Source organism: Amphiprion ocellaris, chromosome 16 (genome assembly GCF_022539595.1).
Source record: "Amphiprion ocellaris isolate individual 3 ecotype Okinawa chromosome 16, ASM2253959v1, whole genome shotgun sequence".
Classification (NCBI taxonomy): Eukaryota; Metazoa; Chordata; class Actinopteri; family Pomacentridae; genus Amphiprion; species Amphiprion ocellaris.
Genome location: NC_072781.1, coordinates 8,788,121 through 8,815,376, shown reverse-complemented (window position 1 = coordinate 8,815,376; position 27,256 = coordinate 8,788,121). Strand labels below are relative to the sequence as shown.

At 38.2% G+C, this 27,256-nt stretch overlaps 3 protein-coding genes across 3 annotated transcripts; 2 read left to right on the top strand and 1 right to left on the bottom strand.

Moving 5' to 3' along the window:
* Nucleotides 1–3,580, top strand: comtd1 (catechol-O-methyltransferase domain containing 1). The gene is made up of 7 exons (XM_023280725.3): nt 1–158; nt 257–375; nt 1,689–1,794; nt 2,440–2,558; nt 2,950–3,004; nt 3,091–3,224; nt 3,344–3,580. The coding sequence occupies exons 1-7, from the start codon at nt 68–70 to the stop codon at nt 3,494–3,496; spliced, it is 777 nt and encodes a 258-aa protein (XP_023136493.2). The 5' UTR covers nt 1–67; the 3' UTR covers nt 3,497–3,580.
* An 11,276-nt stretch (nt 3,581–14,856) lies between these two features.
* LOC111575537 (neurofilament light polypeptide) lies at nt 14,857–18,246 on the top strand. The gene is made up of 3 exons (XM_023280735.3): nt 14,857–15,954; nt 16,028–16,152; nt 16,558–18,246. Exons 1-3 carry the CDS (start codon nt 15,010–15,012, stop codon nt 17,777–17,779), a joined length of 2,292 nt encoding a protein of 763 aa, XP_023136503.2. The 5' UTR covers nt 14,857–15,009; the 3' UTR covers nt 17,780–18,246.
* Nucleotides 18,247–19,877: 1,631 nt separating this feature from the next.
* vdac2 (voltage-dependent anion channel 2) lies at nt 19,878–25,796 on the bottom strand. Its single transcript, XM_023280745.3, has 9 exons — nt 25,638–25,796; nt 24,354–24,425; nt 24,184–24,233; nt 23,410–23,562; nt 23,215–23,267; nt 21,184–21,411; nt 20,594–20,744; nt 20,430–20,487; nt 19,878–20,274 (listed from the first exon to the last, which is right to left on the bottom strand). The coding sequence occupies exons 2-9, from the start codon at nt 24,418–24,420 to the stop codon at nt 20,183–20,185; spliced, it is 852 nt and encodes a 283-aa protein (XP_023136513.1). The 5' UTR covers nt 24,421–24,425; nt 25,638–25,796; the 3' UTR covers nt 19,878–20,182.
* Nucleotides 25,797–27,256: the final 1,460 nt, after the last annotated feature.

Below are 27,256 nucleotides of genomic sequence, written 5' to 3'. Positions count from 1 at the left end.
AGCTGTGTGGAAAAAAAAAAAAAACTTACACTGAGAGATTCAGCAGATTCAGGAAAAGAGCTGTTCAATGTCTTCTTTGACGAAGCCCAGAGCTCAGGACACAATGGCTGCTGACGTTAAAATGCTTTTCTGTGTCGGACTTATTGTTGTATTAACTGGTACGAAAGAACTAGAGTGAGGAAATGTGACCTGGTAGGTGACACAGATTTTTTACAGTTGGTCATTTTAGCTGCTGTTTTTGTTTCTTGTTGATCAGGTGTGGGGAAGTCTGCTTTAATTGGGAAGACCCACGGTTCAGGAGGGGAAGATCTTGTGCTGCAGTATGTAGTCAACAACTCACTGAGGGAGCATCCAGTCCTCACCAAACTCAGACTGGTAAGGAAAACTTAGTCAGGTTTTCATTATTGGAGTCAATATATAATTGTGGGACTTTTTGTAACATAGTTGACAGGTATCATAGTTGACATTTTTGCTGTTTTCAGGCCTAAACTCCACATGGCCTCCTATAACAAAACACCACATGGCATTTTTACAGAAAGATTCTTCTAAAATATTATATATACAATTGAGTAAAATTGAAATTGAAAGTTATTTATAAAGATATTGTAGTAAACCTGCTGACATGCCATAAATCCACACTTGACTCACACACTACTTTATATTAAATAACTCAGAAAGCCTTGGAGTCTGGCCAGTCTTTTCTTCAGGAGGAAATGACATCATGTGGAGCAGGTCATGTGATTTGGAATTAACTTCCTTCAGAGGTGTTTTTGTAATGGGGAACTTAGTTGAAAGTGATTTCTCGGACACAGATACAATTAGTTATTTTCCACCTAAAATTTGTTATATTGCCAAAAAAGAAAAATCCCTCATGATTATTTCAACTTAATTAAAAGAACATGATCAAAACAATTTTTGAATAAGCTCATTTTATTATTGTTTAGCTAATTATAAGGTGGTTGTTATTAAATTTGGATGGTTATTTAGTTGACGTTTTAGTGAAATCTAGTCATTTTTTTTTATTAAGAAGTGATTGTTTCCATAATAAATAATTATGTAATTTGTAAAGACATGATCATGATGAACATAAAAAAACTTTAGTTATTTTACTTTTCATAAAATGTATGCAAGATATATCCCATGGACTTTAAAAGTCCCTCTATTATATGTTGACTCATCTGTAATTTCAGCTGGAATGGCAGATTTCTCTTGCACACCCCTTAAGGATATAGCTAATGTATGGATCACTTTCACTTTGCATGTGCAGACGTCTGCCAACATTAATCTACATGCTGTAGCCACCAGCAGGTTATTTAGGTCAGATGAAGGCCAGTTGGTCGTCTTGTGCTCCAAGCTAAAACATGATTGTGACTTTGAAGTTGTAGCTTCTAAACTTTGGATCTCACTGCTGCTAGATTTAACACCAGTGAAGACTTTTAAAAAGTACCTGCTTGGAATTCCATTAGTTTATTTATCACTTATTTTTTTTTTGGGGTCTATTTGTATTTCGCTTAGAAGTACAAAGAATGCATCATTAACACAGTTCATGATTTCAGGATCTAAGCAGTACATGTTTTGGTCACTAGAGGGCAGCACAGTGTCACAGAACTGCACAGCTACATGCAGTTTACTGACAAGACAATAAAATGATGTACTGTTTATTGAATTATTTGATATTTGCATTTCAGAGGACCCTGCAAGACCAGTGGAGCATCATGATGGTTTCCAGTGACCAAGCCCAGTTTATGGCAAATCTCATTAGACTGATTAATGCCACTAAAGCTATTGAAATTGGTGAGATTATGTGAAACTAACTGGAAGACTTGGAGGCAAAGAAAGTAAATTTTGAAGGCAATAGAACATCTAATAGTGGAATTAATTTACTAATGAATATTACAATGAAATATCACCGTTTTTTAAAAAAGTTATTATGATATAAGATTTAAGATATAAGATCTTTTTTTCTTTTCTTATTTGTTTCAAATTGTTGTGCTTTGGATCATGTGACTGACCAAACACATTATTTTAAAATGACAGAAATCAGTTCTGATCTATTCAGGCTTTTTTGCTTTGTCTAAAAAGATGTATTTTTTTCACATTAAAAATATTTCAATTAGAATTTGAGCAACCTGACCATAGTGTTTTTAAATACTTATTACTCCAGTTTTTCAGATTGTATAAAATTAATTAATTTCAAAGAGGATAATTCACCATCTTAAGACTTCCTCAGACAGATGATTCAATGCTGTAAATTCAGTGATATTTAAATTACAACACTAAATATTCTCTACTGATTATTATTGATTTTACAGGCAGGAATTCAATTGCTTGTAATGCTCAGATCCACACTGCCTTTCTTTACTCTCAGGGTTCTGTTAATGACCTTAAAAGAATCTATCATAACACTCTAAAATAATCTAATCGGTGTTTATTGTGCAGGGATGTACACGGGGTATAATGCACTAAGTATGGCTTTGGCCATGCCGGAGAATGGACGTGTTGTAGCTTGTGAAATACAGGACTCCTACATCAACATCGCCAAACCATTTTTTAAAGAGGTGAGAACAATCATCCATAAATATGTTGTTTACATTAGTGTTTTTTTTTCCAATATTGTAAAAGTCCTTTGACACAAGTGCATAATGTTCAATTCCTTGCACAACATTGGAATTTGGCGTTTCGCAAATTGAGCACCACTGATTGTTGCTTCTGTCAGAGCAAAATTGTGCAGCAGACAGCAAACTGTACATCCAGGTGCTGTCAGTCCGTCTCCACAGAATCCTGCAGGCTGGACACTAAAAGGTGTCTGCTCAGGAAACTGTGTCACATAAAGATGCAAACCTAAGCTGTGAAATCAATTCCTGTTTTAGCCTTCACTAACATTCTCTTTAAAGAAGAAAAAAACCCACAAATCATTGTGTAACTCTAAATCCATGCTCTTTGTTTTAGGCTGGAGTTGAAAATAAGATAGATATACAACATCAAACTGCCATGAAGACCCTTAGTAAGTGCCTTTGTATATCTCAGTTCTGATTTTTGATTTAAAAATGCCATTTTTTTGTAATTTAATTGTCATTTCTGTTTCATCAGATGAACTGATAGCAGCCGGAGAAGCTGGGACGTATGACTTTGTGTTCATCGATGCTGATAAAGGCAATTATGACAATTACTATGAAAAGTCCCTGGAGCTCATACGAAAAGGAGGCGTTATCGCGATTGACAATGTAAGTACATCTCACACGAGAAGCTTCTCTTAGAGAATTCACGCTGAGGCACTGTGGTAACTACATCATGTCTTGACTGTGAGCAGAATGAAGCATCTCTGTTGTTGCTGTATTTGAAGGTGCTGTGGAGCGGAAAGGTTGTGAATCCTGCTCCCAGTGACCAGACCTCTCAGAGTCTGGATGCTCTCAATAAGAAGCTGCACAAGGACCAGAGGATTGATCTGAGCATGCTCACTGTGGGAGATGGGCTGACCCTTGCCATTAAACGTTAAAACCCTTAGTTATACACTGCGCGTGTTTTTTTTAACAGTACAGTAGTGTGTGTGTTGTACATCAGATTAAACATTACAACTAGCTCTCTGTGTTAACTGTCTTTATAAGTGAACAACACAACTAGTTTCAAGCATAAAAATCAATAAATAGCACAGTGCTACAGCTCAGAATGAGATAAATGTAAGAAAATGAACATGAAAGATGTCCCTTTGTCCTAAGGCTGACATGACTGTAACTACAACAGATCACACATCAGAAAATTTAAAGGTTTAAATGTAATAAAGCCAAAGCATGTGTTTTGATTTCTGTAATCCAGTGGTTTTAACATTTTCTATTATACTTTAGAACTACGTTTGAACTGGTGAACATTTCAGTCTAAAGGTCCAGTGTATATTATTACAGGGGAACGCTGACCCAGAAATGGCATTTACTCATCATATTAATGTTTTCAATGATCTAATCACTGGCAAATAGAATTGTGTTTTCATTAGAGTGTTTCTATAGTAAGCCAAACTGGACTAACCAAACACTGCTCCACAGAGGGCTTTTCACGTTTTCAGTGGAAGCCCAGTGTTCTACAAGAGGAAGGTGAGGCAAGCTGTATTTTGGCGATTTCATTTTGCAACCTCAGCCACTAGATGCCACCAAATCCTTCACACTAGAACTAAAAGTGATATATGATATGAAATGATATGAAGACACCAAGACAAAATGAAAACGTCATTTTATGCTTTTAAGTGTAGAAATAATCCACTACTAGGAAAACTTCTGCATTCTAAATGCTAAATCAGTTTATGTAGTGAAGTGGGAACAGCAAACTAAGATGTAAATATTACACTTTTACTTTTCAGTACTGTGCTTTCAGAAGGACATGCTGCATCAGTGCATCTATACTTTAACAAAGCCCATTGAGCATTTTTGACAACTGAATTCTTCTCCATCAGAAAATATAATCAAGAAGAGTTTGATCATTCATTCTGCAGCAGGACAATGACCCTAAACATACAGTCAGAATCATAAAGAAAAGACAAGAATATGGAGACCTGCAGCCACTGTTTTTACGCAGCTAATCAACGTCAGACGTCCTTATGTGCGGCCACCGTTGTTCTCATAGATATGAATGAGTAGATAGGACACGCCCCTTTGAGCTGCGTGCTACAGCGAGGCTAAGCTAGTGGGGGAAAAGTTTCAGTGCATTCAGTTTATGTAGACAGCGTGAAACCGGAAACAAGTATGCCGGCTCACTGTGCTGCATACAGTTACACACTGCGTCGTACGATTGAGACAAGGAAACTTGGAATGACTTTTCATCGGTAAGAATAGTTTTTGGCTCTTTTTTCATTATGAAATCTTGTTGAGAGCTCCCAGTCTATGAGAGCTAACTAGTTAGCCACTAGCAAAACGCTAAGGCGAGCAAGCAGCTTGACAACCAAATACCAAATGATTAATAGTAGCTGTAGTATAGTTGTACAAGCAGTAGTAGTAATACTAAAAGTACAAGCAGCAGTAGTAGTATAAACAGCTGTTAGAGTCGTAGAAGTAGTATCAGCATTTGTAATAGTATTACAATTTGTAGTAGCAGTGCCAGTATCAGCAGCAGTAGTGAGTGTACTACTAGTAGTAGTCACATTGCTATTACTACCACCAATACTACCAATTGTAGTTATAAAGCCTAACTCATGTATATCCAGATTACCATCTATGTTCTTCCTCCAAACCCATTTTATGATTGGGATTACAGGCAGTTCTTTAGGACTGCTCTCAAATAATTGAAATGTTACTAAACAAGGTTATACTTATCAAATTAAATAGCTCTGGTCTCCAGTGTATTGGCGAATTCGGCTCTTTGTACTTAATTTATTAGCATGATTTCTTTTTAATATGTTGTGTACAGACTTAATTACTTCTCTGTCTAATTTTCTTACTCCATGTAGGTTTCCCAGAGACTATGGGTTGAGGAGGAAGTGGAAGTTTGTCGGCTTAGACCTGGTGTCATTCCATCAGTGTTAAACTTCCCGGCTCATCTTGGAAGAGTACGTGCCAGAAAGACCACAACCAAAAGCCTTGAGATCTTAGACAGCGTCTCCCTGAGGTGGGTGTCAACGGTGTTCACGGTCAGGTCTGTGGTAATCCCGTCAAAAAACAAAACAGAAAAAAATCGAGATTATAAATCAACATGTAACCAAAGCACTCTGTGTATAACGCCATAGTATAGGATGTAGTTCAGAAAATGTTAAAGTATAGTATGCTTTACTCAAGAATAACATAGTGTGGCATGTAGTTCATAGTACAGCATGTTGGCAAGAAAAAAAAAACATAGATTATTATGTGGATCAAAAAGCGCAAAATGATAGTATGTTGCCTAAAATTGTCATGTATGATATGTGGTTCAAAAAATGTCATAGTGCAGTATATTGTCAAAATAGTATGTAATTCAAGAAAACATCAGAGTATAATATGTCATCTAAAAAATGCCATAGAATAATAATTTCATTGCACAAGTAAAAGTATAGTAACTTTTAAAACTGTTCGAATTCTTATATGTTGCTAAAAAAACTGAAACAAAAAAAGGTCACAGTAATATGTCAGTTAAAAAAGCCTATAGTATAGCGTGTCGCCCAACAAACATCATAGTATAGCATGTTGCTCTAAAAACGACATAGTATAGCCTTTAGTCCACAGCTGTCAGTAGGTGAGGAGCAACACAAAAACAGTCCAAACGCTGGTTTCCAGAGGGTTAGATGAGAATTTATTTGAAAGAGTAAGTTTACAACAACACGACATGTGAGGGGGTTAAAAACAAATGGGTGTTAGTAAAATAAAAATAAATAAACAGAACTAAAACGAACTTCATGTTGACATTGATGGGCATTCCAACCAGGAACAAAGTAAAAGATAATCAATATGAAAAAAAACTCTTCCTGTTCACCTCTTAAAACCCAAAAACACACTGCAGTAGCACCCTAAACTAAAACTACTAATGGGTTCCCTGTTTTCCTTTGTGAACAATTCAAAGATCCCTCTTTATCTCCCCACACATCAACCAACCACTGGAACACATCTCCAAAGTTCTGCCGGGCCAGCTCAGCTTCCCCTCAGAAGAAGTTCCACCAGATGAAGGAGCCTTTTGAGAGGCAGCTGGCATCGTGATTGGACTGTACTTTGGTCTGTTCCAATTCAGCTTCAGCTCCAGAGACGGCAGGCGGGACGAGTCAACGGAGGCCTGGTGGACGAAGGCATGCAGCTGAGTACAATCCAGAAAACAACAGAGGAGGAGTGCAGCAGCCCAGAGCCAGAACAACCAGAGTAGCATCGTATGTCTCTCAGAAAACATCATAGTATAGCCTTTGGTATGAAAAAACACCATCATATACATCGTATATTGTACATATAACAAGTCAAAGGAAAGAGACATACATTGTAGAATTGTAGTAATTGTGGGCTGACTGATTTACTGATTATCAGTATTTTATTTTTTACTGATTTACAGTAATAAATACATTTAAAAATGGCGCTACTTCGGCTCTGAACCTTTATCTACCTGTGGTCGCTCTGTCTTCTGGAGTGATTTGATTGGTTATACGTAAGGAATACAACTCCTTTAACTTAACATCTGTAAACAAAACAAAAACGTATCAAAGTTTTCTGTTAGAGCTTGTGTTCTTCTAAGTTTAACTCAAGATTTTAAATACTTTCATTTACTGCAAATGAATATCTACTCCAAATGTCTCACTAATAATCATTATCAGCCTTAAAAACCCACAAAATACCCCTCTATACTCCACCACACTTAGTACAGTCTGGTTCCCCCTTCTATAAATCTGCTTGGAATCTTCCACTTCCTGTTTGTCAAAGTGGCCTTCTACCTGGACAGGTTTTGTTGGAGCTCATGCAACAAACATTTTGGGTAACTGCACTTTAATATCGATGGATGACTCTGAATTAGAGTCTGTTTTAATGAGACTGAGTTAAGATGTGTAGCTCTGTCATTAAATAGTAAATTATTTCTCAGAATTCACAGAGAAAAGTCTGAAATGTTTGCTAGGTTAGCGTCCCACATGTTCTTTGGCTCAGCTAAAGCTAACTCTCTCCAACTTCTGAATCTCTTGAGTTGCTTGTTGTTAAATTATCTTGCTAGAGGCACTGAAGCTCAGAAAGTCTGAGATGTTTGTTCAAAATAAGCTCATTCTCAACTTATATCTGAACTGTCCTCTTTTGTTTGAACTTTCCCTAAACTTAGGAGTTAATGAAAGAGCAGCACATTCAGACTCAGTCTCATTTATGTAGAGATTAAACTTCAGTGTCATTCATTGATGTTAAAGTGCAGTTTTTCAAATGTTTGTTGCACATGCTTCCGACCAAACCAGTCCAGGTGGAAGACGATGTGAAGAGAAAGCTCCAGAGGATGAATATCACACATTTACGTTGGAAATAAATGTCCTTTAATTAGACATTGTCATGCAAAAGTTGGATTTCCCTTTGTTGAGTGCTTTGTTGATGTTGTATTCTAAATGTTTTTTGACACTCGGCCCCAAAGATTAAAACCTTCTACGGCTCACAAACTGCAACAATTCACACATTATCAACTATCTTTCTGACTAAACTAAGATAAAAAGTGAAAAACTGCCTGATTCCTGCATCATGAATGTAAATCTTTTTGGTTTTTATGACCGTAAACTGAATAAATTTGGGCTTGACATTTTATAAACCAAAACAAGAAATGAATTACTAGAGAAAACAACAGATTAATGTAGAAAGAAAATGTGTTTTCTAACATATATCAATCAAATCAAAATCAAAAATTTATTTGTAGAGCACTTTCCAACAACATAGAAGAAGACCAAAGTGCTTTCCAGGCAGAATAATAAACAAAACAATGCAGTTTTTGATTACTATAAAACCATAAAACCCATAAAAACACAAAACTAAGAAAAGCATATATGGCTGAATTACTCCAACATTACAAGATACATACAATTTTAATTCAATTTTATTTATATAATGCCAATTACAGGTCAAATTGTCTCAAGATGCTTCATTTTTATATTTTTTGTCATATTTAAAATATGACAAAGTAAGAAATTTAAACCTCTTGACTAATCCAATTTATTATTTAGTTTTTAAGAGACTAATTGACAACTAAAATAACTTTCTCCACTAAAACTAATAAACATGAGGTCAAATAGAAGGAACAGTTTTAAATACTGCAGTCCCACGACGACAAGAATAAAGTTTCTCAACAAAAACTATATCTGCTGGTGGATTCCATGAAAGTCCTAATAAAGGATAATAAAGTGTGATACTAAAGGTTTGTGGTGCTAAAAATCTCAAAGATATCGAGTTGAACATCTGGATGGAGGTTGATAAAAGTTGACCTCCCTTCATTTCTCTGGAGCGACTCCATGGATTTTATGGATGGTGGTTAAAGACCTGCTCTTCTAGTGGTCTTCCTTCTAGTCGCTGTAAAAAGTCAGTCTACCCAGCCGACTTCAACACCTCTTCATGACAACTTGTTCTGCCTCCGACCTCGTGGAAACTCAAGAAACTCGGGAAAACCTGTCGAGACTCGAGGAACTCCTCGAGACTCGAAGAACTCGTCGGGCGGGGGAAGGTGTGGTGGGCGGTGGGGGAGTAGAGGGGGGGAGGCCGCCACCCAACTCCCCGCCTACTCTCCGCCCTGACTCCACCCAGACTCCGCCTTGGCTCCGCCTGTGTGGTCACTTTGAAACTACGATGACAAAGGGACGACGAAATTATGTTTTTTTATCTGATCTGTAGCTCAGTGAGTTAAGGATTTGCCTATGGAGCTGCAGGTCGCTGGTTCAAGACCAGTCCCTTCTTAAATTTTCTCAAAATTCTGACAAAGACAAAGAAAGAAAAAGGCCGGTGGTGGGTCTTGAACCAGCGACCTTCCAGTTGGTAGTCACTCTTCTTTTCCCCTGAGCTATTCGCTCAGATACTAAATCTTCTTTTTTTTGCGCATTTATCATCTATTTTTTGTCGTTTTCGAGTTTTTTTTTAACTCGAGTCTCGACTCGACCGTTTTTCTCAGGAGGTTGGACTTCAGCCTTTGTGCTGGAGGGTGGAACCCTCAGTTCCAAGACTTTCCAAAGCCTCCACACCTCCCGAGTCCTCAGGACCTGAGCTTTCACACAGTCTGAGGGCTGAAATTTTCTAAGTCCCACAGTAGTTCTCTGTTAGATTTAACTTTCAGACAGTCCAAGGACTGATATCTTCTAAGTTCCTGAGTAGTTCTCTGTTTGTTTGAACCTTCAGACAGTCTGAGGACTGAAATCTTAAAAGTTTCTCAGTACTTCTCTGTTAGTTTGAACCTTCAGACAGTCTGACGACTGAAAACCTAAAAGTTCTTGAGCAGTTCTCTGTTAGTTTGAACCTTTAGGCAGTCTGAGGGCTGAAGTTTTAAAAGTTTCTCAGTACGTCTCTGTTAGTTTGAACTTTCTAGTTAACAGAAGCCTTAAAACTTGTGACCATGAGTCTTGATTTCACATTTAGACCATCCATCTGAGTTCTTCTCAGACTTTCACCTGTGGGTTTTTTAGAAATTGTGAACAAACTTTGATTCTCTTCACTGAACAGTAAAGTTTGTGGGGATCAGAAGGTAACATTAGTTTGATAAATGCCTTCAACTACTAGTAGACTTTATCTGGAAAGCAGTTTTCTGAAATGAGTTCTTAGTAAATCTATCCACAATCAAACCAAGAACATAGAAAGAGGAAATGTTTGAAGAAACAACTTGATGTTTTCATTTCAGACTAGAAAACACTTTCAGGCCTTTATCTGTTTTTGGTCTTTTGATAATTTTTTTGTCTCCTCTGTTTAATTTGATTTTCTAAAGTTTAACTGGTGCCCTTTCAAAGGTTTTATCTTTAGTTTGATTCTTCTTAAATGTTTAGTTTTGCTCTTTTCTCACCTTTTATTCTGTTCTAATGTCTGATCTGATTTCAAAATGTTGTCTTTTTAATGTTTAATTGTTGTTTCTTCAAATGTTTTATCAGCTTGTTTGAAAAATTTCCTTTTCTTTCCCAATAGTTAATGTTTCGATTAAATCTTTAAGGTTTTTCTTTTTAAATGTTTTACCACCTTTTAATGTATAATTTTCTTTTTTAATGCTTCATTGTATTTTCTGTTTAATTCCTATTTAAAGTTTTATTGTCTTTAAGATTTAATTTTCTAATTAAACATTTAATTTTTTAATTAAATGTTCTGACTTTTAAAGGTTTAATAATCTAATTACATGTTTTGTATTTTTCTAATTGTGTAATATTCTTTTTTGATTGTATTTTTTAAATGTTTATCTAAAATATTTCATCTTTAATGTGTAATATTTTTGTTTAAAAATTTTTAATTTCATAATTACATGCTTTGTATCTTCCATTTCATTATCTAATTAAATATTTTGTCTAATATAATTTAATTGTATTTAATGTTTAATTTTCTTTTTAAAAGTTTTATTATATTAAATGTTTTTTTCCTTTGATTTAATTGCTTTTTTACTGTAGTTTATTTCTTTAATCTTTTTTTTCTGTCAAGATTTTTACCCCAACCTTAAAAATGAAACAAACCCTTAAATCACAATGAAAATATTTCTGTTTCCACAGTCATGAGTTACTCAATTATTCAGTTAATCAATTCAGCTTTATTTGTTTAGCACCTTTCACACAGATTACAAAACTAAACAAGCAAAGAGAAAAAACTATGCTGAAACTATGATTAAAACTCAAAAACCAACAAAAAAAAAGATTTAACATGGTAATAAAATATGTTGTGTCCAGGGGATGGAGGGAGTTTATTGAAGTCTTCTTGGGCTCACATGGCAAATCATTTAAAATATAAACTTGATCTTCAGTCTAAGGAAACTGGGAACTGCAGAGCGACAGAAGAACCAACAATATCTCCTGTTTTCTCCTTTAATGAGTCGACTGTTCTTGTGCTTTCAGACCAAAGAACTACAGACTCTTCACAACCTGCTCAAACTCTTGATACAGGACCTCACCACACGGGTCAAGAAGGTTTCCGTCTCATTTCTACTCTGAAGCTCACCTTCTCCTGCTCAAACTGCTGACAAATGTTTCTGCTGCTCTAAAGTCTGGTCTCCAGAACTTCCTAAAAACTCTCAAAGTCTCTTCTGCTGCAGGTTGCTTTGTAGAACTGTTGCAGAAAACCTCACTAAACCACATGGAGGGGCCTCAAGATAGTTGTCCAAATGAAACCATACAAAAACCAAACTAGCACAACCCAAATGCTAAAGTCTCCTGCAGCCTACCAGAGAACCTCTGAGAACAGAGAATCAGGACAGGAACTCTTACCTTCTGGACAACCAACACTGGTTCACAAACAAGAACACAGAATGTGTCTGACCAAAAACCTCTGAAGACTCACTACAGCCAAGATAAAGACACAACTCAGGTGCACCAAACCCACTAATCACTGCACACATTAGTACCATGTGCTAACTGTGGCCAAAGAACCACATTTACCAAGACAACTATCCAATACAAAGCCCTAAAACACACCAAGAAACACATTAAAGACGATTTTACTGCTGGAAGCTGCAAGCCAATGCCTAAAGAACAAACTAAAACAATGGAGCCAAACCCGGTTCAGTGGTGAAGAGAAGCAGAGGAAATGTTTGTCTGCAGCTAAATAAAGCAGGAAGACACTGAGCTGCTCAGGTGTTCCTGATAATACCAAGCTGCTCAGGTGTTCCTGATAACACCAAGCAGCCACCTGGACAGCCAATAGGAACACAGCTTCCTGGAAGTCCAGAGGGCTGGGTTAGTGAAGGAAATTTAATTTAAAGTTGAAGCAGAAAGTTAACAAAGAAAGTTGAAAACCACCTTCTGATACCTGAAATCTCTGAGTTTTCACACAAAGAACACCTGAACATGTCAAACTGGTTCCATAGTAGAATCATCATTGTAAAAACATCATAGTATGGTGTGTTGCTCAAAAAACATTAGGACCCGGCTGTCAGGGGACAAACATGTAAGAAACATGAGAACAGAGAGAACCCAACCAGTAGGTCACAGTTTATCATCCCCCAGTCATCTCCTGAAGTCCATATGGTGAGAGACATCAGTATCTGGTTGTTCATTTACCAGAGGATGCTTATAATCATGCTGATGTGGTCTGTACTCTACAGTATTTTAGTGACTCAATAAATGCCTAAGTTGTTTTTTTTTTAAAATGCTTTTTAGTTTTTAATAAACATTTAACAGCCTATATGTAATCAATAAATGGCCTTTGCCTATCTTAAGAAAAATTCACTCAGAACTCTGATATGTTAACAGTACTAAATAAATCAATAAATACATGCATACACAAAAAAATAAGTTAATACATTAACTGTGTTAAGATAAGATTTAGATCTAAAAAAAAAAGTTGTTTATGTTTTTGCAGAATCCAGTATTGCTCACTGGTTGGTTTGATTTCACTGTTTAAAAATGATGCCACCTCTTTTCAGACAGAACCTGGGATAATAAAACAATACAAAATTTTTAGTTCCGTGTTATTAAAGCACTTAAAGCTTTAAGTATGGCTAAATGCTTTTTTCAAAATTAAATACATCACTCCTTAGGTGGTAGTGGCCCCAAGTTCAGTAAAGTTGGAAAGATATTCACAGATTCGGACTTCCAGCATCAATAACTCATTAGATATAGGTTGTCAAAACATAAACGGTGCCTCTTTCCCATTGTTGCAAGGCAGACAATGTGCTACAAGCCCAGTTTTATCAAAAGTAGCTGTCTTTCAAGCTACAGGAATAACATTGGTGTCTATGGAGTGAACAGGGTCCGTCTGCAATTTGCAAAACCACTGCAACAGTAAAGAGAGACAAATATTCAATAACTTCACTCTTATACATTGTCGTGTCACTAAAATCACTGCAGCCTTCAACTGGCTCCTGTTGACAAAGTGTTTTAACAGAAATGTAAATGCTGTAATTTGATTCTTTTAATGAACCATGTAACTTGAATGGATGTGATGCTGGTGTGACCACAGTGCACACGTCTGATGTTGCTCACAGTGGTCCAAGGGACGCTCAGGGAGTTTGTGTGTTTGCTCAGACTCAGGAAAAATTAGAGGAAACATTGCCTGCAGCAGTTGATCTGACCCTAAAAGAACCCTGATCTCAACATCATGAAGTCAGTCTGACACAAAGAGACAGAAGCAGCTCAGACAAAAAATCCGAGGACAGTTGGAAATTTTCCATGGTGATTAAAGCAACCTACTGTACCCTGATAAACCATATGCAAGTGTACTGAGGAGAATTCAAAGTATTTTCATTTAAGTGTCTAAAAGTAAAAGTTAAAAAAAAAAAAAAGATCCGAATGTTTTATATATTCATTATTATCATGTCTTTACAAATTCCATAATTATTTATTTTGGAAACAATCACTTATTAATGAAAAAAATGACTGGATATCACTAAAATGTCAACGAAATATCCATCCGAATTTAAAAACAACCACCTTATAATTAGAAAGCAATAATAAAATGAGCTTATTCAAAAATTGTTTTGATTGTGTTCTTTTTATTAAGCTGAGATAATCACGACAATTTTTTGGCAAGATATCAAATTTTATATAGAAAATAACAAATTGCATATGTGCCCGAGAAATCACTTTCAACTAAGTTCCCCATTACAAAAACACCTCTCAAGGAAGTGTGTTAATTCCAAATCACATGACCTGCTCCACATGATGTCATTTCCTCCTGAAGGCGGCTTTCTGAGTTATTTAATATAAAGTAGTGTGTGAGTCAAGTGTGGATTTATCGCATACCAACAGGTTTACTACAATATCTTCATAAATAACTTTCAATTTCAATTTTACTCAATTGTATGCATAATATTTAGAAGAATCTTTCTGTGAAAACGTCATGTGGTGTTTGGTTATAGGCAGCCATGTTGACTTTAGGCCTGAAAACAGTAAAAATGTCAACTATGATACCTGTCAACTATGTTACAAAAAGTCCCGCAATTATATATTGACCCAACTAACATACTGACTGCAACAAAAGAAAACAAAACAAAAACTGTAAATGTCAAAATTAAAAACCTGTACTTTTACAAATAGCACTTTTGTATTTCACGATGTGTGGTGCGGTTTTACTGTATTCAAACCAGCCTAATAATTTCTATAGCTTAGGATATAACATATTTTTCCTAGCAGTCTTGCTGCCAGATTTTCACCCTTTGTTTGATTTTTTTTCTACAGTGTATCTAAGTACTGTACTTGAGTAAATGCAGCACAATGATAATAATAATAACAATAATAATGTTTGTAAATTATATTTGCATTGACACGTACAGTCAGTTCACCTGCGTCAGTGCTGCCTGCGACAAACTGAGCAGTAAGCGCTTCATTGAAGCATCAGCTGATTCTTCACCTTCTCAGCACCGCGGACAGCTCCGTTCTGCAGACCGAGCAGATGGCGACGCTTATAAAAGCCCGCATGGAGCCTTTCTGCACCGGAGATTCACAGAGGCAGCATGACTCACAGCATGACTGAAAACAGGCTCCACATCCTGAACAGAACCGCTCAAGATGCGTATTCACAGCGCCAACCGAGACGTTTGGGATTAGACACCAGCGTAGCCATTAGGGGGACGTCAGCGGACATGAATTCCTCCAAACCCGTATCTGGGAAGTTTAATGAGAAAGAATTAATGCACGGCTTGAACGACCGCCTTGCGGGATTCATAGAGAAGGTGCACCAGCTGGAGCGCCACAACCATCTGCTGGAGAGAGAAATCGAAGAGATCCGAGGGAAAGCAAAGCCCGCATCGTGTTTGGAGGAGGAGTACGGACCAGAGCTGAGGAAGCTGAGGCAGCTGGTTCAGGACATCACTCATCAGAAGCATCAGATTGAAATCGAGCATCAGAGTCTAGAGGAGGAACTGTGCAGCTTGAGGAGGCAACACGAGAAGGAGTCGCGCAGCAGATCCGACGCAGAGGGACACATCATGGTCCTGAAGAAGGACATCAGCGACGCGTATCAGGCTAAACTGCAGCTGGACAAGAAGGCGCAGTCTCTGGTGGACGAAATCCACTTCCTGAAGAGAAACCATGAGGTCGAGGTGTCAGAAATGTTTGACCAAATACAGGATGCGCAGTTGACTGTGAGAGCGCACGAATTTGGTCACCCCGGCGTCACTGCGGCACTCCGGGACATCAGGACGCAGCTGGAAGGTCACACCGTGTGCGACGTCCAGCAGATTGGGGAAACTTTCCGATCTCAGTTTGCACGATTAACGGAAGCAGCGGAAAGCAAGAGGGACGCGTTAAAAGCCTCCCAGCAAGAGATCCAGGAGTACAGGAGGCGCCTGCAGGCCAAAACCGTCGAACTGGACTGCGCTAAAGGCACCAGAGAGGCACTGGAGAAGCAACTTCATGATGTGGAGGATCGCCACAAGGAGGAAATTATCCACTACCAGGTATAACATTTTAATGAAGAAATGCTTTTTGTTCACGTGCACATACACTAACAAATGTCTTCTCTTGCTGCAGAACACAATCAAAGAACTTGAAAATGAGCTCATAAACTGCAAATTTGACATGTCTGGATATCTGAGGGAGTACCAGGACCTGTTAAATGTGAAGATGGCTTTGGATGTGGAGATATTGTCTTACAGGTATTATAAGTATTTTTTATGCTGAAAAAATATCCAAATGTTAGCTTTTTTTTTGTTGCTCTAAGTGTCCACTGTTCATCCTCATCTGCTGTCATTGAATCTGCATTTAAATGCAATAGTAAGTACCTGGCCAAACATACACCATGTTGCACTATGGGAATCACAGTATCACAACAGTCCATAAAATGCTAATGTGTAATTGAATTACCTATAAGTCGAAGGGGAACCCATACAAGCAATTAAGCCATAAAGGCAACCCACAGTTTATTAAAAAACAATATTTTTGCTAAGTCTAGTACACTGGAAAAGGCTATAAGAGTAGTTTTTGCACCTGTTTTAGTAGCTATCATCTACTATCTTTGATTAAATATCACCACTTAAAATATGTTTATTCCCATCCCGCAGGAAACTTCTCTGTGGAGAGGAGGCTCGGCTCTCCACCATGTCAGACACCCACATCTCCCTGCCCTACATCTACCACCAGTCCCCCATTTACACCCTGCCCTGCCACAGCCGGCCAGGAGGCCCGCACAGGCGAGTGGAGCCCCACTACAAGTTTGTGGAGGAGATCATCACCGAGACCACCAGGGAAATTGAGATGTCAGAGTTTGAGGAGACGGGATCGGAGGAGGAAAAAGATGAGTGTACCAAAAGAGAGAGAGGGGGCAGTGAGGAAGAGAACGGTGATAATAAAGACAGTGGAGAGGAACAAGGTGACCAGATGTCTGACGGTCAGCAGGATCAGTCAGGGGAAGATTCAGTGAATAGTGGTGATAACAGGGGTGAGGAGAGCCCAGGTGAGGTGAATGATGGTGAAAAAGATCAAAATAGAGAAGAGGAGCCGGAGGTCACTGAGGCAGTTGGCGAAAAAGGGGACAGTGGCATAGATAAAAATACTGAAAGTAAAGTTTTATTGAGTGAGGGCTTTGATGAGGAAAAGAAAGAAAATACTGAGAACGAGAAAGAAGCTGCAGTGATCATAGAAACAGTTCAGACAGATCTGTCTCCAAAACCAGCTGATTTAAAGCCAGAGGTCATTGTGAATGGTGAACAGTTAATAAAATCTGAAGGTGGGAAACAAGAAGAAGATGCTGAGGAAGATAGTTTGGACTCAGCTCAAGCAAAGAAGTCTGTAGATGAAACCTCGGACAAAACTCAAGAGCCAAGCAGTGTTGATGAAGTGCAGGATAAAGCTAAAACCTTGGTTAAAACAGATTTCACAGCAGAGGCAAAAGGCACTCTGTCCAAAGAGACAGGGGAACTTTTAGAAAATGGTCAAGTAACTTCAACACCAAAAAATGTACAAAAGGCAGACAGTCATGCAGAACCAAAGGAAATCAGTAAACCTGATGCTGCAAATGGTGACGATAAAGTAGCAAAAAGCCTTCAACATGCAAAACATGAAAGCAATAAAGATAAAGATGAAGAGTCATCTGTTAAATCTATGGCAAAAAGTCTTCCAAAAGTGGAGGGTATGAAGTCAAACAGTGGCGATAACATCCAGACAGTTCAAACTGCTTTGCCAAAGGAAAAGACTACTGGGACTGCAGAAATCAAAGACTTACATCAGGTGGCAGCAGAGAGCAGTCAGGTTCAGAAAGCAAAGCTGTCTGCAGAAAATAAATGATCCTTAAGGTAAAACTGGGAGGGTGGAGAGTAGAAAGTCAGAGAAAGACAAGGAAAAGTGCACAAAAACCTAAACATATCTGCAATGGAGGAGGAAGAAAGGATAAGGGACATTTCCACCTTAAAGACAGAAGCTGAGGAATGCAAATATCAGGGATAGAGAGACTGAAAATAGAGAATGGCTTATCTGATGCAAATGCAAATTCAAGGCACAAGCTGAGTCAGGCCAAAAGAGCGAAGCTGTAATTTCTCTTCAAAGTCAAAGTTTTTTAAGGGAGAGAACATGATCCTTCTAAAGTTTGCAACAGCTTTGCCTTTGAACTTTAAATGCAATGAATAAAAAAAGACTCTTGACTCACCATAAAACTAATGTGGTTATGAATTTAAATGCAGGGTCCACTTTTGGATTTTTGTTGATCTTTATCTGCTTTGGTATGCGCTGAGAAATAAATGCAATATCAAAAGATACTGTGGCTCTGGGTTACATTTCTCTAACGGCTGATGTGTGCTGACAGATGCTTTATTTTAGCTTTCTTGAAATAAAAGCAGTCCACTTACATGTGTTGTATTTCTATAAATGTAACTTTCTTTAAAGTCTATGTCTTTCATTATGTGTCTAAACAACCTCATGTCATCAGATCGATTGGTTTCAACGCCGACCAAGAACTTGTACTTGAAGCAAAAAACAAAAACACCGTAGCTTACGATCAGATCATTAGATTAATAATAATCATTTTACACAGGGACAAATGCCTGAACCAACCCTACACTAATGACAAGCTTGGCAATAAATCAAACATCGTGCGATGGCTACATCATCCTGATTGCATTTTAAAGTGCAGCTTTAACATTGACTGGGCAGCTGCAATGAAGGTGCATCATTCATAGACAACTGTATTTTTTCCCCCACTGCATCCCTGATGCTTCAGCATGTTGCAAGAAAGTGCAGCACCAAGTGTCATCTATCCTATTTCCTCTAACCTTTTTATAGTCAGCATGTGGGTAAATCTAACTCATTAGTACAAGCAAGCACAACTTAATGTGACTAGAAGACAAGTTACCCAAGCAGTTTGTTTTTCTGTATCAAACTAGACACGGCAAAAACAGATTCATATTACAATTACTTTTCTGATTTTTTTAAAGCTCATTAGTTTCCTAATGCTCCCTATTCAGTTTGTCAAAACATGTTTTTTGTTGAAGAGTGCGTCAATGCAATCTGAGGTAAATTAAAACATTACACAAAGTTTCAAAGACTCTGTGTTGTGTAAAAAGGTACCTTAACAAGCCAGAGAAGCTAAGAGTATTAAGAAGTTTCACTTGAACACTTAACTAGAAACAATTGTTCAACCAAACAAGCTAGTTAACGGTGAATGTAAGGCTGCATCAACCAGTGGGATGCGGTGGGCTGAGAGTGGTGGTTAACGTTAGTGAGCTTGTAGCACTTCCAACATCACATACTAAGATGCATTTTTGGAGTTCAAAGACTTTATTGAAAATTTATACATACACATAAGGACCTCCAAGACTTCCTGTGGGCTCTGTCTCTGCCCAGTACAGGGAAGCACTTTGAGTGTGCACATGTGCAACTTTAAGTCACACCTCTTCCCACGAATGATAGTTTGGCATTGCTGTGAACAATAACGATGTGCCCCCGAGTCGTCCGTTAGTACAGAATAAACAAAAATGAATTCTGCTTGGTCGGCCGTGTGTGCAGGTTTCTCTCATACTTACAGATCCAACTTTAAGCAACCCAAAAACTGCCAAGTTTAAGGGATGGTCACGTGTGCAGCTTTAACAGAACATCACAAACCCCGATGGCCGACGCAAACCAGAACATTACAGAGCTTTAACTTTGTCCTCGTGTGCATGAACAGGAGGGATGCAGCAGTATTTAAATATCAGCAGAAAAAAAATGTCTAGTGTACTTAACATTATTTGCAAATGAAAACTGTTCAGATGACAAAGGAATATCAGATGATTATGATTTTTGAAATCAGCGAGAAAGTATGGCAACGCTCACCACACAAATCCGTGAACTAATGTTCTCACATAAAAAAAAAACGGAGTGTCTGGGGGCAGCACAAAAAAGCCACACAAAGTTGATGACAGAGGGATTGTATTGATCAAATTATTATGGCAGTGCTGGACAGGAACAAAGACATGATTTTTAAATAACATGTCAGAAACTGTCTCTTGAGTAGATGCAACTACTAAGTAAAAAGCAACAAAGGTAAAATGTACCAATGACAAAAGCACCAGCTTGAAGTGGTACTCAAGTTAAGAGTTTGTTGCAGTAGCCTTTGAACCAATCTCTCCAAGATATCCCCTTGCTGGTTTGAGTTGGACATACATTTAAGGCCAGATTCTTCTGATATTCCCTAGTCCCTTGCAGTTTGAGGAAAGCTTAAGCTTCCAGTTCCAAGCCCAGACCCAGCTTGTGGCCTCCTGCATTGATGTTCTTTCCATCGACCAGGCCAGACAGGATGAGTTTCACACCTGCACACACAACAGCAACCAACATTAATCCTCTCATGTGCAAACACAAAATTACTCGTCTCAAACGCAGGTTCTGAAGATGCAGGATGTTTCCCAAAATAGACGTAATAAACTGAATAGGTCAGTGGCCAGTCAAACTTTAGGAAACCACTTACCTGGTCTAAGAGTTTGGGTGTACCCAACACCAACAAGGCTATTGTTGTTCACTTTAGCCTATAGGGAAAAGGCAACATACAAGTCAGTCAGTCACAATTAATTCTTTAGGTTTTACAGTCTTCTCATCCACCTCAATCTTCAATCCTCTGCTGCCTTTACTTACACTGATGGAGGCATCTTTGTCCAGCTGGTATTTGGCTGCAATACCGAAGCGTGTGCTGTTGCTGCCAGCGGTCCATGCCAGGTTGACTGCTGTCTCCAGCTTGTCGCTGACCTTCTGGTAGATGGAGCCACCGAACTCAGCGCCATCATTGCTTTAAATATTAGAAAAGAAGAAAAGATGTTATGCAACAGGAACTTATGTGGGGATTTGATGTCTTGCCATCTGCTTGTAAAACCATATTCTTCCACCTTCCGTCCATTTGATTTGTCATGTTTTTTTCAGATTCAGAAAACTTTATTTGTCCCCAGGGGGCAATTAAAAATTTTGTTACAAGCTTAAAACAATTTCAGTATCACATATCACATACAAGAATAGCATCTGGTGGTGGGGTTTTCGTGCCACCATAGGGGAAGGAGAAAAAAAAAAAGAAAGATGTGTGTATACAGCAACCTACAGATGCCCATTTTTTATAAGCTCTTTCTGTGGTTACTTGTGTATTCTTAATGTAGCCTTCAAGACTCATTAGAATAAAAATAAAGTGCCAACACCTGATAAAAATCCAAACTGTGCGTAAAAAGATTTCTACTTACACATTGGTATGTAGCTGGAAGTCTCCTGTCTTGTAGCCAATGGCAAAGTTGTTCTGGGTCATTTTGGATTTGGCAGTGTCGAAGCTCATCTGGTAACCAGCGAGCCATCCCTCGTAGCCAACGACAGCGGCCCCGTGGATGGTGGGACCAGCGAAGTCAAAGTCAACATCACAGCCCAGATTGACATACTCGCGCTTGTAGGCGGTCTTAACTTTGCCACTCTTCTTGCTGTTGATGAGAAGAAACCTTTGCAGAGCTCAAACTAACCCACATTTTGCCTAATGCAAATAAATAATGCTGTATTTATACTGCAACTTTCTCTGGGGAGATGAATAGCGTACTCTGACCATCATAAAGTGACACAAAAATTAACTGCATGTTTAAAATTATGATACAGAGTATATCACCATCTTGCAATTCATTCAGTATAAAAATACAAAAACCTGACATTTCTACACAGCCTTCGTTATGTAAATGGGGAAACAAAGTAGACTGATCCACACAAGATACACCACAGGGCTCCAGACTGCGACGAAAATGTTTGCATTAGTGATTTTTTTTTGAGAGAGTTTGAGCTGAAATTCTAACTGGATGCATTTGTGCGAGTGAATAATGATCACTACTCGCTGTATTGGTGTGGCTGTATTACTTTCATAACTTCGGCGGCTCTGTCAGTCGGTCCCTATCTGTTGCATAAAACAAGCTGTTCAGTTGATGTGTGTTTAAAAGATAAAGTGATCTGTAGCTGATTATTTAAAAAGAAAACGAGGGAAGAGGCAGACAAAGAGGACCGACAGACACGTGATGATCAGGAGGCAGGTAGAGGCAGGAAGATACTGAACTGATGAAGGGAAAAAACAAGCTATTCATTCGCTTACAATGGCTAATGCAGAAGTAGGGTCACAAAATTAAATGAACATTAATCACAATAATGATTTTAGCTGTGCACCATTACATGAACACTATCTATTGCAATCTTCTCATGAAATGTTTTTTCCTCTCATAGCAAAGACCAGATGTAGTAAAGAAATCACTGTTTCATCTAGGACCAGTCTGACATTAGAACGTCCAAGTTTAGTCTTTTCAAGGTCATTTTTGGTCACACATCTGTCTGAGTGCACCACAGCTACCACAGTCTGCAATGTAGGGCGTTTATTGAACATGGATAAATGTGGTGTCTATCGATAAGCAGATGTTCAGCAAGTTATGTGTTTTGCCTGTGACAAGGTGGGAGGTGCGACCAATTGAGAAGGTTAGTCGCACCTGTGCTACCAGTGGAAATGTCTGTCTGGAGCCCTGGAGTAACTGTATAAAGGACTGGGGAAAGGGAGCCATGGGAGCAACAGTCACGGTCAATGTAACACAATCTATATACAAATTCTAAAGAAACTAACATCAATCTCTCTCTAGAATCACACGGTCGACCTTTAAAACACAAGGTACACGATTTATGAATCACTGCATTAATTTTAAAATCATTAATAGATAAAGAGACACTACTAAACTTCTTTTTTAATATGACAATTATTGTTACTAAACAAGCATTTTGCTCAATGCTGGTGTTTATTTGCCATTCTGACCATGACACTGCAGCCCTGAACATGCTGTCTCAATGTAGGCACATAACTCCACCGTCACCAACCATACAGCACTCAATATGAAAGAGGACACGCATCTTCTGGGCCATGTGTTCTGTTCTTGATGTGATTTAAACTTCTAAAGCAAACACATTTGAAACTGAGTATCTGTGCACATTACTAAAACTGTTTTGATTTTTCCAGTGAACTGCAACACACTTGAGGGACACAAAAGGTGCAAAAACTGACAGCCAATCACAGTAATGTGTTACAACAGACTGGCTCCATACTGGGGACTAGGGTCACATGGTCGGCAGTGACACTTGTCAGAAGCATGTGCAGCAAAGATCAAGTTGCCATAATTACTCGTGTAGAAAGGCAGCAGGCATTGCAGCCCACATTTGTTAACATTTCAAGTGAAATTCAAATGAACTCATTTTAATTATCGCCTTACCCGGTGTTTGGTGAGAAGGTTGTGTCGAAAGTCAACTTCAGTCCCTTGGCAATCTGTGTGAAGCAACAATATAAACCATTTAACAATAAAATATATGAATACTGGAGGTCATGCATGTGTCATGTGTAGGTACTTTTCTTTTTGACATCCATTGTTACATAACAAGAGCAGAAAATACTCGAGGAGTCTGCTCACCTGATCTTCAACAGTGATTTCTGTTCCCAAGGTGTTGTCAGTGTTCCACTTCTCAGTGAAGGTCAGACCATATTCTGACCTCTTGTATTTAGTTTCCAGGCTGCCGGCAACTTTGCTGGTGTCAGTGTTGGAGGAACCAGATGTTTTGAATTCCTGCAAGACACAGTGTTAGAAGAATGCCAGTCACAAGAAAAGCAGGCTACTCTAGATCAAACAATAACAAATAAAAAATAAGCCTGCTTTGAGTTTGACTGGGCTGCTAGCAATTCTTGTTAATGACAAAAAAACATTTTGAAAGACAATTACTTCACTTAAAAAGTTGCTGCAAAGGATAATTTTAACAGAAAATTAATTGGTACATTCGATGATTAATTAAGCAATTCATCAAGCAAAAATGCCAAACAGAAAGAGGTTAAAATTTCACAAACATAAGGTTAGGTCTGCAGTTGTGTTTTGTAAAACAATTTGATTACCATGAAGTTTGTGACTGTTGGTCAGACAAAACAAGCAATTTCTAGATTTCAAATTAGGTTCTGGCAAATTTTGGATACTGAACATATACATAAATAAAATCTGCAAAATGTTGAGAAAAAAATAAAACTAAATCAGTTGCAGAGACAATCTGTGCGGGTGAGCAATATTAAAAGTTGATTGTTCTGTGTGGCAGCTTGTTATTGTTACTGCTGGAAATACCATACAGTGTAGCGACTATGGAGTCAGAGGTTAGTTTCTATTTTTAAACCACAAATAAAATGACAAGAAAAATGATCTTACCACTCCACTGGCTGACTTTGTCTTGACATCAAGCTTCACCAAGCCAAATCCTGAAAGAAAGATTTGTATTATTCAGATTATTTCATAGTTAGTGAACTATATCAACTAGACTTAGCAATTAAGCTACTTTAATATCCCAGTACTACTTGGTCAAACTGTAGATGGCATACCATAGCCTTTGTTGAAGATATCCTTGGCAGACTTGCCCAGGTCAGCGTATGTGGGAGGCACGGCCATTGTATCTGTAGATAGAAGCAAAATACAAAAGTCAAATTATGCCCCTGATCTACAGTGAAAATGTGTTTACAGCACACTGCACACAGTTACAACAATGCAAAAGGGGAATTGTGTGGACTACAAAAAACACCATTAAAAATTCACTGAGAATGATATATGTATACAACTGATAAATCAACTGAAAATGCAAGGAAACTGTTGAACAGCAAGCTGGACAAGTGTCTCTGTATGAGTTGGATGGCACCAATAATTAAATATATTAGCAGATCTCTTTTAAACACACCATTCATGTCATGCCTCTACAAGTTGCAGTGAACAAAAACCATTCAGTTATGTAAAGTTTGTCTGAATCATGGTTGTAGTAACAATATGAATACATTTTCAAGCTAGCAACTTTGTAATTTTACATTTCTGCATCTAATACAATTATTTTTAAGGCTGAAGAACACAAGCCTGGTTCACATGAGGACGCCAACTGCAGTAGTATGTAACCTTTCTGCAGTTGTCACACCTGTTGAGAGGAAAGCTGGGCCTTTCATTGTTGCCCATTTTTAACCAATCTTACCATCATGTTGATAGCCAGATGAATGGGCTTCTTTACTGCAGACTTACTAGTTAGACTTTCCCAATCTTAACCATGACAGTTACAAAGTTGGTTTCACTTTTTATTTAACACCTCTTCTAGCATTCCAGTGGTGCAGGTAGTCCCATTAGTGCCTACCAGTCGACAGACAAGGTTACTGACTAAGAGAGGAGCCATTTTGACGCACTAGTGCACCTCTTTCAGGCCTGGCTCTTATTAAAACTGCTCCACCCGTGAACTGGCAGCCACAGCTAGGCGTGGCAAGGTACATGCCTGTGCCAATTAGTGAGATGTGTTAATCAAACCGTCCCCTTGCTTGTTAAACCAAGCTGTGAAGTAGGCCAGAGGGTAGTTAACAACACCAACATCGTCAATGGTTAAAATATAAGTTGTTGACGTGCTTCTAGAGTAGCTCTGAAGGACACACTGTGCTTTTGTCGGCAGAAGGAAACGTGAAAAATCACGCAAACCTGGCCGTTTCACCCGACGTGTCAGACGCAGCATGCTAAGTGCAGCTAGCATAGCTAACTGTTAGCCTGCAGAGTACCGGCTTGTGTAAAGCGCGCTTTGACACATATTCTCTCCTGCTATTAAGTAGAATAACACTGTCAGAGTGAATAAAAGAGTCTCTTACCGGTAGGAGATGGAGCTAGTGGTAAACGAAAGTGACTTTTTTGGAGATGTTCCTCACACCGCACGGCCGAGGCAGGCGTCACCGGTTGGAGGGCGAGCTGAAGGAGACTGCACTGCAATGAAACCAGACCTATCACATCCCGCCTCAGGACCCGGGAGGGCCGCACATGTGCCTGAGCAGAAATGGTTTTACGTCACTGTCGTCCGCGTATTTGCCACAATGTCATCCTGTGAACCGAAGAAAAAAAAAAGCATCTTCGATATGAAACCTTTTTTTGTTGTTATTTCCTGCCTTTTTAGAGCTAAGAAAAAAACAACTCACATTTTAGAATTTTATAAAAAATCTTTTTATTTTAAATTTTACAGCATGTCCACTGTAGTAGACAACGATTTTACCATAAAAAAACAGCGAGTCATCGAAATCAAAATAGGCTGACAAGAAAACATGCCGATCTGTTTTCTAATTAAACTTTAAGAAACTAAATTAAATAACAATAGTGCAAAATTTAAGCAGTTGAATGAAACATAGTTAGAAACAACTATTTTTTATTACATTAATTACTTTACATAGAAAATATATTAAATCATTCTCATGTCCATTACATTTGACATTCATAAAGTGCAGATTAAGTCAAACACATCTTGAACAAACGTTTAACTGAACTCTGACCCCAATTTATAATTCCTGACATGTTCATAAACAAGAAAATATATGACTACCATAAGTAAAACAACAGTATCTTAACAGTATTTGACTTAACTTTTCTCTTTTCCTGGCAAGCGAGTTTTGCTGCCGCCTCCATTTTGTCCCTGGAAGAAAACAAAGTTCCCATTTTCCCATTCCAATCATGAGATATCACTGGAAAAGCCACGATGTCCTCTATTGAACACATTAGGATTTAGTAGGGTAGCTTAAATGAGTCCAGAGATATAGAACAAATACAAATGTCCAGTACAGAGGACATAAATGAATGCGCTGGGTCTCACGAGGATATAACAAAGCAGATTTTCTGAGACCAACACACTAAAAAAGCTAAACAAGTAGTACTAAGTTACTAAGGTCCCCCGGGGACCCAAAGAATTAAGCTACTAAAGGAAACAAATGTCAAAACAAAACATTAAAGGTCCCATATGCTGAAAAGACATTTTTGTTGTGTTGTGGTTGTTAAATATTTGGAGGTGTAAAGTAAAAGCTGTTAAGATACTAAGACATTTAGTTCTGCCGTTTCTCTCAGCTGTACAAGTAGTGATGGCTGATCGAGGCTTTGTTGAAGCTTCGACACTTCATTCAAAACATGGTTCATTACTCGAGGTCTCAATGACACACAGTGCTCGAGTAGGACATCTAGTGGTCAATAATATGAAGTGCAATCAAGACGTGGTCGTTGGTTCATGGATTGTTTTGGATTTGATTCGCCATGCACACATTCCTGTTTGACTACACTAGATGATTGTATGGGTTGTAGTGGACACAAAAATAATATTACTAGTAATAATAATGACAATAACTATTGAAGAGCACGTTTCTTATTTCCCATGTTTGTCTGTATCCCTATATACTCTTTGCTTATATTCTGTGTTATGAAACATTTAAACGGTGCTGCTACATTCATGAGATGC

Coding starts and splice junctions, on each gene's coding strand:
- comtd1 (XM_023280725.3), top strand. CDS start 68: ATGTCTTCTTTGACGAAGCCCAGAGCTCAGGACACAATGGCTGCTGAC. Junction 2,559..2,949: donor CCAAACCATTTTTTAAAGAG/GTGAGAACAATC, acceptor TCTTTGTTTTAG/GCTGGAGTTGAAAATAAGAT. Junction 3,005..3,090: donor AACTGCCATGAAGACCCTTA/GTAAGTGCCTTT, acceptor CTGTTTCATCAG/ATGAACTGATAGCAGCCGGA.
- LOC111575537 (XM_023280735.3), top strand. CDS start 15,010: ATGACTCACAGCATGACTGAAAACAGGCTCCACATCCTGAACAGAACC. Junction 15,955..16,027: donor AGGAAATTATCCACTACCAG/GTATAACATTTT, acceptor CTCTTGCTGCAG/AACACAATCAAAGAACTTGA. Junction 16,153..16,557: donor GTGGAGATATTGTCTTACAG/GTATTATAAGTA, acceptor CCCATCCCGCAG/GAAACTTCTCTGTGGAGAGG.
- vdac2 (XM_023280745.3), bottom strand. CDS start 24,420: ATGGCCGTGCCTCCCACATACGCTGACCTGGGCAAGTCTGCCAAGGAT. Junction 23,563..24,183: donor CAAAGTCAGCCAGTGGAGTG/GTAAGATCATTT, acceptor TGTGTCTTGCAG/GAATTCAAAACATCTGGTTC. Junction 20,745..21,183: donor TTCCAGCTACATACCAATGT/GTAAGTAGAAAT, acceptor TAATATTTAAAG/CAATGATGGCGCTGAGTTCG.